This window comes from Saccopteryx bilineata, chromosome 3 (assembly GCF_036850765.1).
Source record: "Saccopteryx bilineata isolate mSacBil1 chromosome 3, mSacBil1_pri_phased_curated, whole genome shotgun sequence".
Lineage (NCBI taxonomy): Eukaryota > Metazoa > Chordata > Mammalia > Chiroptera > Emballonuridae > Saccopteryx > Saccopteryx bilineata.
In genome coordinates, this window is record NC_089492.1 from 93,580,827 (window position 1) to 93,599,871 (window position 19,045).

The 19,045-nt window shown below is 42.4% G+C and overlaps 1 protein-coding gene across 3 annotated transcripts in view; it reads left to right on the forward strand.

Annotated features, from left to right (window-relative positions):
- Positions 1-19,045, forward strand: part of CRIM1 (cysteine rich transmembrane BMP regulator 1) — a 194,076-nt gene that overhangs the window by 37,870 nt on the left and 137,161 nt on the right. For all 3 annotated transcript variants that reach the window (XM_066266890.1, XM_066266892.1, XM_066266891.1), the window contains exon 2: positions 2,150-2,323. In XM_066266890.1, the coding sequence (XP_066122987.1) occupies positions 2,150-2,323 (174 nt within the window). The remainder of the gene's footprint in view (positions 1-2,149; positions 2,324-19,045) is intronic.

Consider the following 19,045-nt stretch of genomic DNA (forward strand, 5'->3'; position numbering starts at 1 on the left):
AAGAAGTTAGAACCTTTTCTTGTTGGCAGGAGACAGCCACTGAGTAGGTTTGTTTTGTGATGGCAGACAGAGTGGGGAGCAGTGGGGGAGTGGAGGGACCAGAGAACAGTGGCCAGGAGACTGGGTTGGGGATGCTGTAGCTCAGGAGAGTGACATCCTAAGGGAGTTTCGGTTACACTGAAGGGAGGAATGTTTATTGTGGGGAAAAGCCTACAGCAGAATCCACTCAGTTGGGTGACAAGTTAATGGCACATATGTATAAAAATAGTAAAGATTTTTTTTTCAGAATATGGTGAAAAATACAGTTTTTCAGTGGTTCTAGTGTTACTTGAATTTCTTAAGTTTTTAAATTTCTAGGGTTGATCTATATTTCACATACAAATTTAAATATTGGTTGCAAAAATTCGTTCATGGCAAATTTCATGAAACTGGATGAGACTGGTGGTACTAATAGCATGTCAATAATTAAATGCAGAGATAAGAAATCATTCACATGTGCTGTTGTGTTATATATTAGAACTGAAGACTGAATTATCACCTACTATTTCATGTTGAATTGTTTCAATATTCTTTTCTGATTTTCCATTCACAGTAATTTAGTAATTTCATTGTTGTCATGATGACAGGAATGTACCTTGTGTGTGTATATATTGATATATACATATATGTCATTATATGTGTATATGTTATATATGTGTATATGTATATGTCATTTCTAAAGACCAAATACATATGAAAACAAATTTTAAAATCAATAAATTGTGATTTTGCTTAAACTTCTAAAACCATTTTACTAAAGCTAAGGCTTTGATCTTATGTGAGCTTGATATCCTGAAATTAAAACACAGGAGGTTTTTCAAAGAACCAATCTTCTGCTCTTTATATTGTAAATGATATCCTTCCAAAGACCCCTGGACAAGAAAATTACTTACTTCAGTGAGGGGAAAATAGTCATTTGCCTAACTTATGCAGTAAGTTAGCAAAGTCACCAGAAATAAAAGTTAGTCTTATAAAAACCATAGCCGTTCATTTACACCATCTTTGAGACTACACATTCTTAAGATGGCTTGCTACCTGCCTTTGTTTGAGAAACAGGTTTAAGGTATCTTAAATTCAAGCACTTTTGAAAATTCTCTTCAGATATGGTATCAGAAACATGTTATTTAACAGTCAGTACTCAATCAAGGTGTGATAAGTTATCTAGTAAAGATAACATGAAGAGGGGGGAAAAAACCCCACATAACATCCCAGAGATTCATTGAGAAATAATCTGGATTCCTACAGGAGGTATTTAAACTCTGAGTAGTGTTATTAAGGATTGAGTCTGTCTACGGTGGGTCATTTTTGTTTCATTTGTGTGAGCTGGGTCCCATGAAAGCTGGTTGTAATAGTCTACGTCTTACAGTCTTCTCCATCCTGTGGTCAAGACTCTGATCTGGTCTTGGGTTCAGATTTGGACTCCCTTAGCCTCTTGCCAGGCTGTATTCCTTAGTTTTGTTGTCTTTTCTGGCTTTGGTTGTGATTAGTGATGGAGGTGAACATATTTACTGAAATGACTGGAGTATCATTGTATTCCCATTCTCAACTCTTGCTGGCGTCTGTTTTTTTTTTTTTTACATTTATTAGCGGCCCTGATGTATTAAGTTTAAGAGCCATTCTAAACCCAAAGTTGCTCTCTTCTGGATGGAGTAAAAAGATGCAGTCTTTTTGGGAATAATTTTATAGGTTGACTCACGTGACCCCTGTAATTTGACTGAACATGGGAATTTGTGTTTAAAATTAAAACATTTTTTTTTAAATTTTTGAGTAGTTTATTGGCCAGTGACTACAGGGGTTTAAGACAAACCCAAATCCTGCAGTCTAAAATTAAAACATTTAAAGGCATCTCAGTTGTTGCTATAATAATACATAAGAGAAGTAGTGGTTTTTGATAACAAGCATTTGCGTGTTTGGCTATTTTAATCTCCTCAGTCATTAGGAGGTTGGGTTTCATTCATTTGTAAAATTGCAGCCAAACTGCCTTTCATAAATTGAGGTGTCAAAATTTGGATGTTAATCTTGACACCCTTGTACATTTTGCTTTCCAACAAGGCCTTTCTTTGAATGAAGCTAACAAGCAAACATTATGTGGTTCTTAATTGTTTTACAGATGAGAACTGGGATGATGACCAACTGCTTGGTTTTGAACCATGTAATGAAAACCTTGTCTCTGGCTGCAATATCATCAATGGGAAATGTGAATGTGTCACCATCCGGACCTGCAACAATCCCTTTGAGTTTCCAAGGAAGGATATGTGCCTGTCAGCTCTGAAGAGGATTGAAGGTAAGTACTAATTTTTACAAGTTTAAGCTTAGCATTGTGGAACCTGAGCAGTGATAGTATTTGAGCTTGACAAGGCAAAACAAACTTACAGAGATTGGCAGCTCTTGTAACCCTAAACAAGATGCGTGAAGTTGCCCAGGTGCTGATGGGGGTGTGTGTGCGCGCATGTGTGTGTGTTTCCCGGAAGCCATGGGATGGTAATGATGTGGTGGCATGAGCGGGTACTTGGTGCCAGCTTGCCTCGGTCACCTCTGCATAATGGGGCTGTCACAAGTGGTGTGCTTGAGGTCAGCATCTGTTGTCACCAGGTCCATTCCACTTGATTTACCATAGGAGGATGCTCCATGAGGAGAGTGCTGATTAGAAATGCAGCTCATCTGGTAAGAAAGTGCATCCCTTTAGACAAGGTGGGAGAATTGTGCGGTGGTGACTGAAGGCTTACGTTGGCTTTGCCATGGGGCAAAGTTACATGGGTGCGGATGGACCAGTGGGCGCTTCACCTCCAGAATGAAGCCAGGAGTCACAGTAAAATAACAAAATTATACTAATATGGCTCCTAACTTTTGTACATTCATATATAAACCTAGAAAAAAAAAGATTGAGGACTTGAAAACAGGAGTCATAACGACAGTATCCACAAGTGGCATACCCAGAGCTTGGTGTCTGGGCTCACCACCAGAATCAGCAAAGGGCAAGGTTTGGGCTTGGGTCTCCGTCCTGTCCCCGATCTCCTTCTCTCAGCTCCAGGTTCCTCTTGGGAAAAAAGAGGACTGAACAAGACACTTTTAAATATACCTTTTATCTCTAAAATGATGCCATTCTGAGATGGAAAGATTTGTAATATAGTTTGGAATACCAAGGATTTTCAAAGTCCAAAATCAAACTCTTAAGGGCAGTAGAGCAGGGCTGAAGTTTTTGAATTGCATCAAGTTTCTAAGCTATGTTAAATGGTAATAAAGAATAAGTTCATAATAGCCTCTAAAATAGCATCTCTCTGTATTTGCTGAATCATTAAAAGAGAGCATAGCAGAAAACAGTAGACATAAATTTTTAGAACCGGAGAGAGTGTTAGATAACATTTTGTCTAGTTCTTGAATTTGAAAATGGGACAACTGAGCTCCACCCAGTGGGTCACCAACAAGCCTAGGACTAACCATGTAAAGTCTTTTTTCAATCACATCATGACATTCGATGATCCAGTCAACTAATTCATTTTTACTGTCTCCTGGCTTTTTGCTCATCCCTGTTCCCACCCCCATTTCCTGCCCCCTAAAATATTTTCCCAACTTCAGGCCAATAACTTTCAGGGATGTAGATACAGTAGTCAAATGTCTATTTAAATAATTAATTTAGTAACTCAGACATATTTTAAACCACTCCATATAAAACGGGACAACAATTTAGCTGATTGCTTTTTGCCATTTATACATTTCATGAAAGTTTGTTATTCAGATGTTTCAAATGCTTCACTCCCATTATCTTTGCTGAGCACACCCTCTCCGCTACCCTCTAAGCCAGAGGTAGTCAACCTTTTTATACCTACCGCCCACTTTTGTATCTCTGTTAGAGGTAAAATTTTCTAACCGCCCACCGGTTCCACAGTAATGGTGATTTATAAAGTAGGGAAGTAACTTTACTTTATAAAATTTATAAAGCAGAGTTACAGCAAGTTAAAGCATATAATAATAATTACTTACCAAGTACTTTATGTCTGATTTTCGCTAAGTTTGGCAGAATAAGTCTTTATAAAACAACTTACTATAGTTAAATCTATCTTTTTATTTATACTTTGGTTGCTCCGCTACCACCCACCATGAAAGCTGGAACACCCACTAGTGGGCAGTAGGGACCAGGTTGACTTCCACTACTCTAAGCTGTTGAGATACAACAGATTTGGAATCCCCGTTCTCCCAAGTTTTGTTCTAAAACATAGTATCATTTCACATAAAGCTAGGACTGTTACATTTTTAATTAGTTAGGTGTATATTTATGATCTTTACAATGTAGAGATAAAGTGCATTGATTTTTTACAGTGATTCTAAAAGGCTTAAAAGGCTGTTTACAAGATAAAGCACTTCCAATTTTGATATTGTTCTCTCAGGAATAATTACTGTAGCTGATTAAATTTCTGTACTTTTTTTTTTCCTGGTTAACAGATTCTGTCAGGTGGCCTCTGTATAATCCAGAAATAGGATTGGTTTAGGTCATTTAAGGTTAATGTATCTTCTACAAACTGTACTTTGTTTTTCAAAATAAAGTACCCTGAAATATTTGAGGTCTTGTAGGAAGTCAGTATTAGGAGATTTCCCTTTTCCGAAAAATATTTTTGAAGTAAAAGCTCTACCTATATTCAAGTATATGTTGCATATAAAAGAATTAGTAAAAAAAAGAATTAGTGAAATATAGTACTGTACATAATTTAAGTCATTAATAGCAATGAAGACTTCAAATGCTATAGGAATTTAGGGCCAAGAAATGTGACCTGGAGTTATACAATAAGGTATCACAGAGGGGATAGAATCTCAACAGTTTAGAATTTGGGTGGTGATGGATTCTACGAAGGGGAGCGATGTGGAGAACAGAATAAAATGTACAAGTGAGATTTGTGTGATGTCCATGGGAGACACCTGGGAAACTAGTCTAAAACCACAAGGTTTTATGTTGGTAGTTAACAGGGACTAAAGATGGGAGGCGGGATGAGACCAGACTGTGAAATGTTTTCAGCATCCTGCAGGGAGTGTACGCCTGGTAATAGGGCCTGTCAGAAATCATTGCAGGCTCTGCGCAGAGAGAAGCAGAACATGGGAAAGTCAGTGTTAGACAGACTTGGGGTGGGGGTGTGTGGAGTGAGTTAGCAAGTGAGAGGCTGCAGTTAAGAGCTGCCTCGGGTGTGTCGATGTGGTGCCACTAGAGACCGGACTAGGGGCGGCAGGGAGGAGGTGGACGTGCATCATTTAACAGAAGAACCTACAGTACCGTCTAACAGATAATCACAAAGGTGACTAGGGTTCCTAACCTGCAATCGGAAGAGGATTGTAGTGCAGGTAACAGAAATGGGAAAACTGTTGTGTTTTTGAGAGTGGAACTGAAAAATGAGGTGGCTATAGGGTCAAGAGGGACTTTAAAACTACAGGAGATACTACAGCCTGTCTGAATGACAAGAATGATCTAGAAGGAGACCAGTAAGGTGAGAAAGGCGATGATGATTACAGAAGCAGAGGAGGAGTCTTTGAGGAGCGAGAGGAGCAGAATTATTCGTGTGTCCCGGAGATGTTTAAACAAGGTCAGCAGACATGGAGGTGGAAGAAGAGGTGTGGCAAATGGAGGAGGGAGAGGAGATATAAAGCAGACATCTCAGAGACAGGACCAGGGAGATGTATCCGGGTCGCCTTCCAGTGTGCCCAGCTTACTTCATTCAGGTTAACGGTTATGAATTTGAAGAGAGACCAGCCAGCAGTCATGGGGCTTTTTCTCCAGCGCTGGAGCAGATTGTAGGTGGAGAGCTAGATTTTACTGGGGTTCAGATTTTTCCTGAGGAGTCCGATAGAAAGAGAAGGGCACAGAGGTTGAGAGTTATGCCAGAGAGCACCTCTGGTGACTGACCATGCAGCCTGCTGGGCAGGAGACAGAGCAGTGAATGGGGAGAAACCCTGAGCCAGAAGTTCTGTAGATAAACGCAACAGTGCCACTCAGTTGGTATGTAATTGGACTGCATTTGTTTCACATGAACGGGGTTGTATTTTTTTAAAGGGAAGTAGGAAAAGTGATCTGAAAGTGACAAGGAGAACAAAAGAAGACACCTACCCCATTCCCAGGGTTTATGGAATGTGGGGGATGAAACAGTCTCCATAAAGAGCAGTCAGGAAGTACTGAGGTTTCAAGGAGAGCATGAAGGTGAAGGGAACGTTTGGAGAGGAGAAGGGCAGCAAAGGAGATTTAGTGGCAGTGACCGTGAGGATTTCGGAGCAAGAGAGCATATGGGTGATTTTGCAGAGACAAATGAGGGTGAGTCCCGTGATGATGGATACCTGGCAGTTTAGGCCTGATTCTCATGGTCTTTTGTGGGAAGGTGAGTAGTTCCAGTTAAAGTGTTCTTTTGAGGACTTTTTTAAAAATTGATTTTAGGTAGAGGAGATGAGAGAGGAAGAGGGAAGGAGGGAGGGAGAGAGAGAGAGAGAGAGAAAGAGAGAGAGAAGCATTCATTTGTTGTTCCACTTAGTTGCACATTTGTTGGCTGCTTCCTGTATGTACCCTGACTGGGGATCAAACCCACAACCTTGGTGTTTTGGGATGATGCTCTTACTGCTGAGCTAACCGGCTGGGGCTGAGGACTATTTTGGGGACAGTTTGTAGTGTTAATGTGTATGGTTGGGGATAGGAAAGAAGAAATAGTGTTCTTGCCCAGAGTATGCAAACATGGGTGCCCATTTCTATGTTGTGGGTATGAGTTGTGAATGTGAATTTTAACGACATTTAATTAGTCATATATTTATAGCTATATGGAGAATAATGGCAATTTCTGGGTATTAAAAAAGTTTCTGTGTATTCCTTATATTTATTTAAAAGGGAGGAAGAAGTTGGTTTTGGTTTTGGATCCCCCCCATCCCCTCCAACCCCCTGAGGGACTTTAATTTCAAAAGGCAGGGACCTGGGGTGGGGAGGGGCAACCCAGGGGGAAGAGGGAGCCCCCGCTGAGAGGGAACAGGAGGAAACCAGCTTGGCCGCAGCTTCCAGCTCCTAGGGTAACAGCTGCGCCCCCTGTACGAAGATGCTGGGCTGAAGGGGCACACATGGTGTGGGTATCACTCCTGGTCAAGTTTCTGAAACTCCTCAACCAGGGACTGCAAGACCGCAATTTGGTGTCTAAGGTCGTGGACTTGTCTCAGTAGCTTGGGGCACCGAGGACAACCCTCTGCTCCAGGTGGTTGTTGCCGACTTTCCGGCCCTGGGGTCTTCTTTTCAAGTGGCTCCTGGTCACTGTCGGGTGCGGGCCCTCTGGGCAGGACCTCTTCCTGACTCATGGCCAAGGGCTGTGAGTGGCCGGGAAGCTGGGCAGCTCTGTTGTTGATGTCGCCAATGTCACGCCCGAAAGGACGTGAGGGCCCCGGCCTGTGTGTCGGAGATTGGCCCTTTGGGGCTGTGTCTCTCTTCGGGTCCTTATCTTCTCCCACCGCTGGCCCCGACCCCCTCTTCCTCCTGGCCAGAGACTTCTGCCCAGCGCTGGTGTGCTTGGACTGTTTGGTGCCCAGAGGGAGGCAGGGGTTCCTCCTGTCCTTCCGGAGCAGTGACAGGGGAACGCAGGAGATTGGGGGGAAGGTGCCTGGTTCCGTGGGAGCCTTCGAGCCTCTCTGCGCCTAGGAAGGAAAGGTACTCCGGGGGGCAAGTCTTGCGGGGCCCCTTGAGAATCTCTTCTCCTGGGCCACTTTCCTTCTAGGAGTGGCCTTGGGCAGGCCCCCCGCCGCGGAGCTGCCTGCAAGTCGCTGGGCTGCTTGGCCGTCTCCCCGGCCACATCCAGCTCTCCAACGGCCGCCTGTGCGCGCCCTGCGCGGGCCGTGGGGGAACTGCCGGAACGAGCCCGGCACGCGCGGGGGCGCCTCCCCCCCTGTGCTGCATGGCTGTCCGGCTGGCTGCGTCCCGGGGGCTGAGGGGTGTGAGCAGGCCGCCTCCTTTGCGGCGGATGCTGATCCTCATCAGGGGCACCGGGAGCTCTTCTGACGCCTCGGAGTGGAGGGTGAGCAGAGCAGCCAGAGACCTGGGAGCTGCCCTTAGCGCCGCGGGCCCCTGCCCTCCTCGGGCGCTCTGAGCCGGGGGCGGTGGCGGAGGCTGGGACTCCCACGGGCCCCCAGCTGCTGGCCGCTGGCCCACCCGATCGGCAGGCCCTTCGGAGCCGCCGCTGTCCCGGGAGAGGTACCTGCGGACACGGGCACGCAGGTCACCCCATCAGTCAGCTGCTGCAGGATGGTCGCGGCGGCCTCATCGCCGAGGTGATGCAGACCGCGCCCGTCCACGTGGGCTGGGTGCCCAGGGCGGCCTTTGCGGCCCTGCAGCACCGGCCCTCCCTCCACAGCCACTTACTGCGGGGCCTCGGTGCCCAGGGACCACCCTCATCATCTTCACTGTTCCCCAGCGTCTCCAAGACAAGGAGGCCTAGTGCGTGATCTACTGGGATAACTTGCTTTTATTTTCTAAAATATTACTGTAATTCGGAGTGGACTTAATAAACTCAAGAAGTAATTAGAAATAGGAAACCATGCCAAGTTCAGGGAACAATGTAAGCACCCTGGAACACCATTCATCTGTTCGTCCATTCTAGTGGATACAGGGTGGGACAAAAGTAGGTTGACAGTTGTTTATGTGGAAAATAATAGTCATTAATAAATAATAATACAAGGATAATAAAACAAGGATAAGCTCTGTGTTTCACATACTCACAACCTCCTTTTGCTCCCCCCTTGTATTTACTGAGTGCCAAATATGTACTAGGCGCAGTTCTAGTTGCTGAGGACTCAGCTCCCATGGAGCTCATGTTCAGAAGGGGAGGGATGACAATAAACACAGAAGCGAACAAGGAAATCCAGTCTGGTCAGAGCTATGGAAAACAATGATCAGGATGATAGAGAGAACTCCTGGGATTGCTGGGGAAATTGCTTTAGATACGGCATCAGGAAAGTTTTCCATGAAGGGAGGATGTCTGAGTGGAAGAAGGAGTCAAACTTCTGATCAGAGGGGCGAGCATTCCGTGCAGAGGGAGCTGCAAGTGTGAAAGCTGTAAGGTGAGGACAGGCTTGCTGTGTTGAAGGAACAGCAAGAGAAAGCAAGGTCAGTGTGACTGGAATGTAATGAGGGCAGGAGAGAGGGGTCAGGGCTCAGTCACACGATGCCTTGGAGACTGCTGAGGTATGTGCGTTTTGTGATGAGGGCATTGGAAAGCTATTTAAAGAATTGTGAACGGTGCGTGACATAATGTGATTTGTGTTCTAAAAAATGAATATGGTGGAGAAGAGACTGGTGGAGTCTAGCAAGGTGCAAAATGGGAATAGAGTCCTCAGGTAGGGGTTCTTTCAGGAACTCAAGAGATATGAACCAGAGAACTGGAGGTGGAGAGGTGGCTCAATTTGAAATATGATTTGGAACTAGAATGAACAGGACTTTTTGATGGATATGCGGGGGGGAGGGGGGGAGGAAAAGAAGAACCAAGGCGTTCTCTTAGATTTGGGGTTTAACCAAATTATAGTGCCCTTTACTGTACTAGGGTGAGGAGCAGACTTAGAGAAGATTAAGAGTTTTGTTTTGGACAAATTAAATTTGGCATCCACGTAGAGCTATTTGTTACTTGTGATTTTTTTAAATGTAATTAGCTCATTAAGAAGCATTCACCGTGCATAGCTGCATGATAAGTACACTGAGACCTGTCCACAAGGAGGTTGGGAGATTGTAAAGCAAAATAACCTGATTCACACTGATTTATCACCAGACAGAGACCAGCTGAAGGCATCTGCCTGAGACCCATGAAATGTGTTCCTAAATAAACCTTTTAGCCTTTGCTGCATCACACAGCACTTGAGTCACAGGAATAGTGTAGATGATGCGGAACCTAGCCCTGTTGGGAGCTGCACAGTGAACATTTTGCAAGAGGAAGATATGCGGGACTTAACAAATTCCTCCTTTGTTTTAGCTAAAAGTCCTTAGAGGTAATGCTAATTATAATTTGGGGCTGCATTCCATTTTTTTCTTTACACAATATTTTAGAGAAATGATAACTAATTAAAGATTGGTGTGTGCTACCTTACATCAGTGTCACTGAGTGTGCAAATAAGAGCTGTGTACATTCATAAAATGGAAAACCAAAGAAAGCTTTGGGGAGGAGCTGGGAACTGAGTTGAACTCTAAGAAATGCGTTGGGCAGCCTACCAGATGGGCAAGGAGATGGACGGATGGGGATTCAGATAGGAGGTCATTAAGGTGGTTAAGTCAGCGGGCTTTAGTGGCTGATTGATTTTGGAGGATGAGAAAGGGGAAGACTCCCAGATTTGGGGAGAAGATGTCATTGTCAAGATAGATGCTTGGGGGAAGGGCGATTATCAGCATATCTAGTGGCGTCATCTACTGGAATGTAGAATACCAGGAGAGCAGCTTTATGGGATGTAGAATGAGGTGGCTGTTGAGTGTATTCTGTTATGTTTGAGGTATCTATGGAGAGTCAAGGGGAAGATGAGAGAGTTAAGGATCCTGGAACTCAAAGAGAAATCTGGGCTTGAGATAAGGATCTGTGAGTCATCCTCCTAGGGAGAATGTGGTGCTGTCCATGTGACAGTAGTAGACATAATGGAGGAAAACGTGACTGGCAGTGTAAAGACACCAGAGGTGAGACGAAAGGACCTCTGTGCAGGGATGGTGGCTGGAAGCATTGAGTGAGCTGTGGGCATCATGGAAGGGAGCGACAACTCTCTTTGGCAGCTCGCTGAAAGCCTCAGACACAGTCGTTGGCACCGTGATACTGGGATGTATAAAATGGAAATACCCTTTTGATTAATTATTGATTGATTATACTCCTTTGTTTAAAAAAGGTTTGAGTATCTGAGAGCTGGTCAGGCCCATACCTGAGATAGGAGCCATTCAGAGTAGGAGCTCGAAGATGATTAAATGAATGGATAGGAAGGTGAAGAAGTAGCATAGTCATAGACTAGGTCCAGAAGGATGCTGGCCTCAGCATGGTCTATAGGTACCTTCTGAGGCTGCTCCGTTTTAGAGCAGCGTTTGTTGCTCATGATTTTGTTCAATGGAAAAATGTATTGAGCACATGTGTGACACCACGCCTCAGATTCCACCAGTTTGACTTTGTTTTGCCTTTCACAGAGGAACCATTCTCTAAACAGCTTTCAAGGTACAGGTACAGAAGCGGAAACACATGGTACATACACTATGGGAACTTGCTTTCAACTTTTTGTAAATGTCTTAAATGACATTTTTAAGCATTCTGGAAACTTACACTGCATAACATATATACACTCAGGCTGAAATGAAAGAAAGATGAGAAAGATTTGTTTATACAAATCTTTTTATCTCCATGTTTTCCTGCTGCTTAAAGCAAAGGGCGGTTTGATTTTTCGTGGCATGGCAGTAGTCTCTGAAGCTAAACTAACTTTGACACGGAAACAAATGGGCTTCTGTTTTATAGACTTTCTTCTTTCGGTTTTTTAACAACCTAAATAACAGCCTTAATTTTTATGAATTATTCTGTACTCTAAATTTACTGTTTCAGTCCTACCTAAGGAAATGTGGTTAATAGTCTGTGAGCTTGTTCTTCCATCTTTAGATTTTTACATTGCAATTACTTCTTTCCCACAAGTGAAGTGGAAGCGCTGCATTTTGTCCGTGGCAGTTCTCCTCGGCTGGGTGGGTAGCTGCAGAACAGCCTGTGCTCTGAGTGCCTGGACCAGGTGCACGGACCCTTGGCGTCTCTGAAATGTTTGCCCATTGACGAACAATATTTAGAAAGATATACAGTACTATTTTGGTATTATTCATAGAGCTTTTTTCTTCCAATTTTTTTTTCTTTTTCATGTTTTTTGTGGGGAGTTAAGGGGCAAGGAATGCTCACAAAAGTCACCCAAGAAATCGGCTGCCATCTCCTAATGACAGTCCAGGGGTGACCGAGGCACCAGCTGTGCCTGACCCACATTCCCACATGGGGTTCAAGGTCCATGCGGAGGCCCCAGTGCTGTGCAGAGAGGGAGTCTCCTCGTTTCTTAAATGAGAAGAAGCTCCATGGTCACGCCAAGATTTTAATTTACCAGGACTGGACTACGACTGAGGATCCTGCCTCGCCAGTGAGACCCCTGGGAGCAGCCCCTACTGCTGGGTTTTCAGCAGACTGGGTCGTAGAGTCACAGCAGGGGTATGTGGACCTGTCTCACTGCTCAGAGAGGGGAATTGTTGACTGACTTGATTTCTGCTACTTTTGTTTCTAAAGGCAAAGCACTTGTTATAAATTGCTCCACTTCAAACATTAACACCTAGTCATGATTTTATTTTGCAATTTTTCAAACTTTTTTCCATGTAAATATGAAAAGAAATTAAAACCCAGTTGAGGCATTTCACAGTCCATGTGCAGGGTCACGTGGCGAGGAACAAATCAGACCCTAAGGTTGTTTGCTGGGGAGACTGTTTGTTGATAGTAGAGATGACCTTTATGTAAGTTTACTTACTGGATCTTTGCTAAATTTTAGAAATATGTCTAACAGCTTATGTCTATGGATTATTTTTACAATTATATTGATCCACATGGTGTTCAATGTCATTATCCCCAAATCTTTCCTTGTACAGTATTGACTATAGTTAAAATAATTCAGTGTAATTACTGTCACAGAATCGATACACTGAAAGTCAAATTATGTGTTCTCCCAAAATGTGGCTCCTGCAGACTATAAGATTGTGATACAGCAGAGTTAAATTGATCAAGTCTTTACAGTTAATCAGTACTATAATTATTCTGTAGAAGGGAGGATACACATGGGGTGGGCTTTATGAGCTTTATGAAGTTTAGGGTAAAAACATCTTTGGGCCCTAACCAGGCAGTGGCGCAGTGAATAGAGCATCAGACTGGGACGCGGAGGACCCAAGTTCAAAACTTCGAGGTCACCAGCTTGAGCGTGGGCTCATCTGGCTTGAGCATGGGCTCACTAGCTTGAACGTGGGATCATAGACATGAGCACATGGTCACTGGCTTGAGCCCAAAAGTCACTGGCTTGAGCAAGGGGTCACTCAGTTGGCTGTAGCCCACCCCCTAGCCCCCCATCAAGGCACATATGAGAAACAATCAATGAATAATCAATCAGTGAACAACTAAGATGCCACAACGAAGAATTGATGCTTCTCATCTCTCTTCCTGTCTCTCTGTCCCTATCTGTTCCTCTCTGTCTCTGTTCAAAAAAAAAAAAAAAAAAAAAAAGGCATCATTGGGAAGCACTTGATTTTTCAAGACTGCTGTTATACAATCCTTGATAGTAGACTGTATGACTGTAACTACCCCACCCCACCTCCAGCGTAATCTGTCCGGGGCTCTGGTTCCTCTTTATTCCGAGCTCAGACTGTTACAAGGACCATGCCTTGTCTATTTCGGGACCTCTATGTGCACCAATTCATAATTTCTAAGTTAATCATGTGCTTCATTAAACTCACTCATCATGGATTCTATTTATCTCAGGCTAGTTACGTCTGAAGTTGGTATTATGCTTGTGAATGTATTTATTGCTTTAGCTCCTATATATTTTAAAATATTATTTTTAAGGAATTCAGTTAACATTGCTTGTCAAGTTGGGAAACACTAACCCCTCCCTTGACCATAAACATTCAGCCTTCCCTTCCAGATGGGTAGGGACCTCAGGGCCATCACGTCCCGGCTGACTTTGTGACTTTGCCTTAGCTGTCCCAGAGCCATTACAGATACTTGTTCAAGGAAAGCAGCAGTGCTCTTCTGCAGCTTGAAATTCATATTGCTGTCACCCTCTCTCTATAAAAACAGTCACAAATTGATGAGATGATCTATCTTTCCTTTTTTGGAACATCAAGTAACTTGGAAATCTAAATATATGTGTTTGATTTTGAATTCTAGCAATATCATGGGGAAAGTGTAGATAAAGGTATTTATTTTCATAACCATAGACTTTTTATTCTGGTTGACAGTCAAATCAGTGTTTTAGAGTTTTATATTATAGGTGCAAATTGTTGTTTTGTTGTCTTGATAACTGGTATGAAGGAAAACAAGGTCTATTGCCCAAAAGGCGGAAACTAGTATCGACTATCTGGGAAATCAAAACAGGAAACTCAAGGAACTTGGCATAAGACCAGTTGGAAAGGAGCAGTTGCTAGAATAATTATGCCTGCTTTTTAACTATTGGAAGTCATACAGTGACCTTCCAGTTGTTGTGATTTCTTGTGCCCAGCAAAAAAGTCACAATTACATAGTTGATATCCTAGTGCTAAGAGGGTGTGTGTGTATGTGTGTGTGTGTGAGCATTTTATTTAGCCACACTGACTGGGGTTGCAATAAATGGTGTAAAAAAAAGAAATATTTAATCTGACCCTTAGAATGACACTTTTTATACAGTTATGTGGAAACAGCCAATAATGTTCTGGATCATTTATTGATTTTCCCCTTTCCTTTGCTTTAACTGTATCTGTGCATTCAGGCCATCTCTTCTGTCCTCACTGTGTGTAACCCAAACATCTGCTGCCTTCTTCCTAGAACGACTTCCAGGTTAGTATAGGAATTCCAGAAGGTGTAGTGGAACAGTTTTTGCAACAAGCATGTGTTTGTTTTAAGATTAAATACCATGTCCTTAGTATATATATTTTTAAAACATACTTACTGTTATTGTTAAAAGAACAAAAAGTAACCCAACACCTTCAGCCAGGGAAATGGTGTTGCTTAGGGGTCCTGCTTACAGCCTTCTAGTTCTACCTTCCAGGGATTGTTGAAGGATGTTGGTCTGTGGGATGCCGTTAGGAGGTTAATGTTTTAGCTTCTTGGTAGCCCTGAGCAGTCCCTTGCATGTTTGTGGTTTTGACTTGGCTGTAGGCGACCTCTCAGTTATTCCCAGGGCTTGGCGGGTGCTCTCTCACACAGAGCTGCTGAGTTGCTGCTTTGCCCAGCTGTGTCTGGCTCAGCCTGGCCCCACAAAGGCTCTTCCTGACATAAGCACCGAGTTTGGAAGCCCCGCCCAGGAGGCCCTCCGCCACTGCAGAGGGGGCTGAGTGGTGACCATTCCCCATAGCAGGGCCCTCTTCCTGAGTGGAGTGGGGCTGTGCCTTCCGTGATCTTTTGTCCTTGGTCAGCCTTCTCCATCAGCCGGCCAGAGGGTGGGGACCACCAGCTTGTCATGCCCAAGCTCATGCCATTAAAACCTCATTAATTAGTATAATTAGTATTCCAAAACTATAATCTGGGATTTTAGACGACTTGGGACAAGCTTGGTAGTTTATATTTGTTCTGCTTCTTTAGAAAAAAAGAAGTCTGGTAAAAGTAAAGTTCAAGAAATAGTTTGGGAGCATAATCACTTTAGCAGAAATTTTCATTCCATCAGAAAGTGATTATTTCAAATGTTTTATGAATGTATTGGTATAGGTGTAAGGACTCTCTGGCAGGTACTTGTTTTCTCCTTTTTTATTTTTCTTTAATATTCTTCAGGTTTTATTTATTCATTTTTAGAGAGAGGAGAGAGAGAGAGAAAGAAGGGGGGAGGAGCAGGAAGCATCAACTCCCATACGTGCCTTCATCAGGCAAGTTGGGGTTTCGAACTGATGACCTCAGCATTCCTAGGTTGATGCTTTATTCACTGCGCCACCGCAGGTCAGGCAGCTGTTTTTTTCCATTTCTCTTTGCCAGTATTTTATATTTACTAGTACCTTGATTGAGATCCTTCAAGGAGGGGAATACACTTTTTGAATAAAGAAGTTTTAATTTTTTAAAAAAGCAAGGAAATCTTTACTAATAGGAGACAGGGCATACAATCACACATAAAGATATACCTCTAGACAGCTATAATTTCTTCCACTTAGTGAAGGTTAATAGAGCTAACTTTAGGTTAAACTGGTGAAGATTGCCAAATTTGTCTTTTTCCTCTCTGACCACCCCATTTTCTCTCTTTTGTTTTCTTTCTACCCTAAAAGCCCAGAATCCTCTTTCTCTCTGAATCATCAACACATATATTTTAAAAAAAAGTCTTATTTATTAGATACAGTGGTAGTCAACCTGGTCCCTACCACCCACTAGTAGGTGTTCAAGCTTTCATGGTGGGCGGTAGCGGAGCAACCAAAGTATAAATAAAAAGATAGATTTAATTATAGTAAGTTGTTTTATAAAGATTTATTCTGCCAAACTTAGCGAAAATCAGACATAAAGTACTTGGTAAGTAATTATTATTATATGCTTTAACTTGCTGTAACTCTGCTTTATAAATTTTATAAAGTAAAGTTACTTCCCTACTTTAAAAATCACCATTACTGTGGAACCGGTGGGCGGTTAGAAAATTTTACTACTAACAGATACAAAAGCGGGCGGTAGGTATAAAAAGGTTGACTACCCCTGAATTAGAATGTTGTTACTTCAGCCATCACTGGCATTTAATCCTTTCTCATTGTGAAATGCCTATAAAAAGTATCCAGCCCATAGTAGGAGAGCTCTTCAGGGTGGAATAGGGGTCCCTAAAGTTAATCCTGCCCCTTCCTGACTCTGTCGTGCACCCATGGGGAGCATGGATCTGGGGGTGGCCAGGCTGCACAAGGGCATCCCCGATGGTGTGGAAAGAACTTCGCCCTAGGAAGTCTAGGATGACACAGGCCGTCGCAATAAGGTCAGAGTGGATAGCCAGTCACAGTCTAATGGCTAGCCGTGGTAATAGGCATTCTGGAAGATACTGATAGAAGTAAATGAGACCGAATTTGTTTTCATCGGTTTCAAAGCTGTTTCACAGTTTATAGACGTATTATGAATACTTCTAGAACTGGTCCCTCTGTCTTCTTTGTGAATGTATAATTTTCTCAAGAAAGGTACCAAAGAGCACTAAAACTCAATATTTGGGTTATTTTTAAAGAACTGTTCCAGTGGAAATAAAATGTGACTCATTCCCTGGTTCATATTGACCTTCACTAAGCATGCTGTTCTGGGCATTGGAATAATTTATTTTGAATCCTATGAGAGGATCCTTTTAACTCTGCATGGCCTTTATGATGAGAAGAATGGATTCACATGGGTTGTTGATTCCTCTGGAGCTCGGGGTACACTCTTTGATTTGGGTGCCTTCCTGCTTTTGATTTGAAGTCTCTGTTACTAAGTGTGCTTTGCACCAGGAGGAAGCAACAGCTGTAAGTAATGCCTGTAAAGTTGGAAGAGGGAAGGAATTAACGTGATGAATTAATATTTGTGTGACTTTTTAAGGGGCTGCAATGTTCCTTTAAATTGTGGATTTTTTGTTTGTTTGTTTCTGGCTGACAACTTCCTAGTTTTTCCATACTTCATTATTCTTTTCTGTCACTGCGATTTTTTTTTGTTTTGTTTTGTTTTTTATTTCCCAAAAAGCAGGTAAAGTGCTTCCTCCTTATCAGGAGGCTTTCTTTTCCTGTTTCAATAACAAAAGAACAGTGTTAAAAAATTGATACTTCTCTTTCTTAATACATCCATATATTTGTCAGTAGATAAAATCCAATTTTTACCAGACAGAGAAAAGCTGCACGTCAGTAAAATGAGCTCATATTTTATTATGTACTTCTTAGGGTTTTTCCCCCTCTTTTACCCAGTATGGAAAATTAAATAAAGAATTTTCCCCCCTCTTTAAAATCTGTTCCCATTTTCTGTTAAGAGTACAAGTCTTGAAAGTTAGAAAGCTAGGTAAGACCACTGCTTGTTGATTTAACAGAATGGCATTTTAAAGGTATCTAGAATACATTCTGATCTTGTTATGTATTTATATTATACAAAAGTTATTTACTGTTCTGCTTTGCCCCCCCCCACCAATCCAGTTTGCCTCCCAAAGCGTTTATAAATATCAGGGGTATGTTTTTGCAACATTTGATATGAAAGAATGCTTGTTTCAGTATTCTGATGCTATTTAAGTTCATGACAGAGGTGCATTTAAAGTGACTTCTGAAGTATCCTTGAAACCACATTGAGCAAGGGCACTGGTGACCTGTCCCATGGTGGTCCTGCTGTAGCCTCAGAGGACCTTGTTTGCTTTCCTCTCTAAGGCATGAAACAAAATCTCAGTTGTGTCTGACTGATCCTGATCTTGGCAATTAGGGAGGTTTTTAAACCTCATCTGTATTATGTATATAAAGGTACTATTTATTTCTGCAGTAGTATCATAAAAAGAAAATACAATATTCTTCCATTTATATGTTCTTAGTGCCCTTTGGCATTCTGATTGCTAATCACAGTGGAACCTTCAGAATGATTTCTGATTGGGAGCCAACTTGTTTCTGTTCTGTCAGGAATTTTTCAGATGAAGTCAGGCTGTGGTGTGCAACGTGGAACTCCCAAAAATGTTACCTGTGTGTTCTTTCATGCCTCCTGGCCCAGCCTGTGTTGGCCTAAATTCAAGCAAACATCTTTAATCCAGAGAGTATATCCCATAAGATCTATTACAGTGTGTGTTCATATGCATAGGAAATGTTTTTTTTCCTCTAAAAAGAGGGAAAAAATGCATGTCACACATGTGTTTTTGTGTATTTCCTGGGCCAAGAAGGACACTGTATACACATATATCCATGCGCATTTATGAATCTATATAACCAGATGTTTGTAAGCACATATGTATACATAGTGATATAACAGTTTATACATGGATATAAATGCAACCGTATGATTATCTTACCTAATATGTATATGTCTACTGTGACCTATTTGTTCTTAACTATGACAATACTGATGATGGTGTTCCATTCTCTAAGAGTTTACTGAAAGTTTTGCTCTTCTTTGAAAAAGTAGAAATTAGTCATAGACTCTTAACACTGGCTATACATTCCAACAGTTCTTGTTAAGAATTGGTGTAATATTATGTATTATACACTTTGTGAGTAGCTTATGGAGGAAAAGGCAAGACTCTTCAAATAAATATTGTATATTACTCAAACTCCTTCCACTTTCATTTCCCTTATCACTCTAACGACCACACCCAACTTTGCTATTGAGCTGTTTGTGTCTCTGTTTCCCATGTGCCAGGAAGC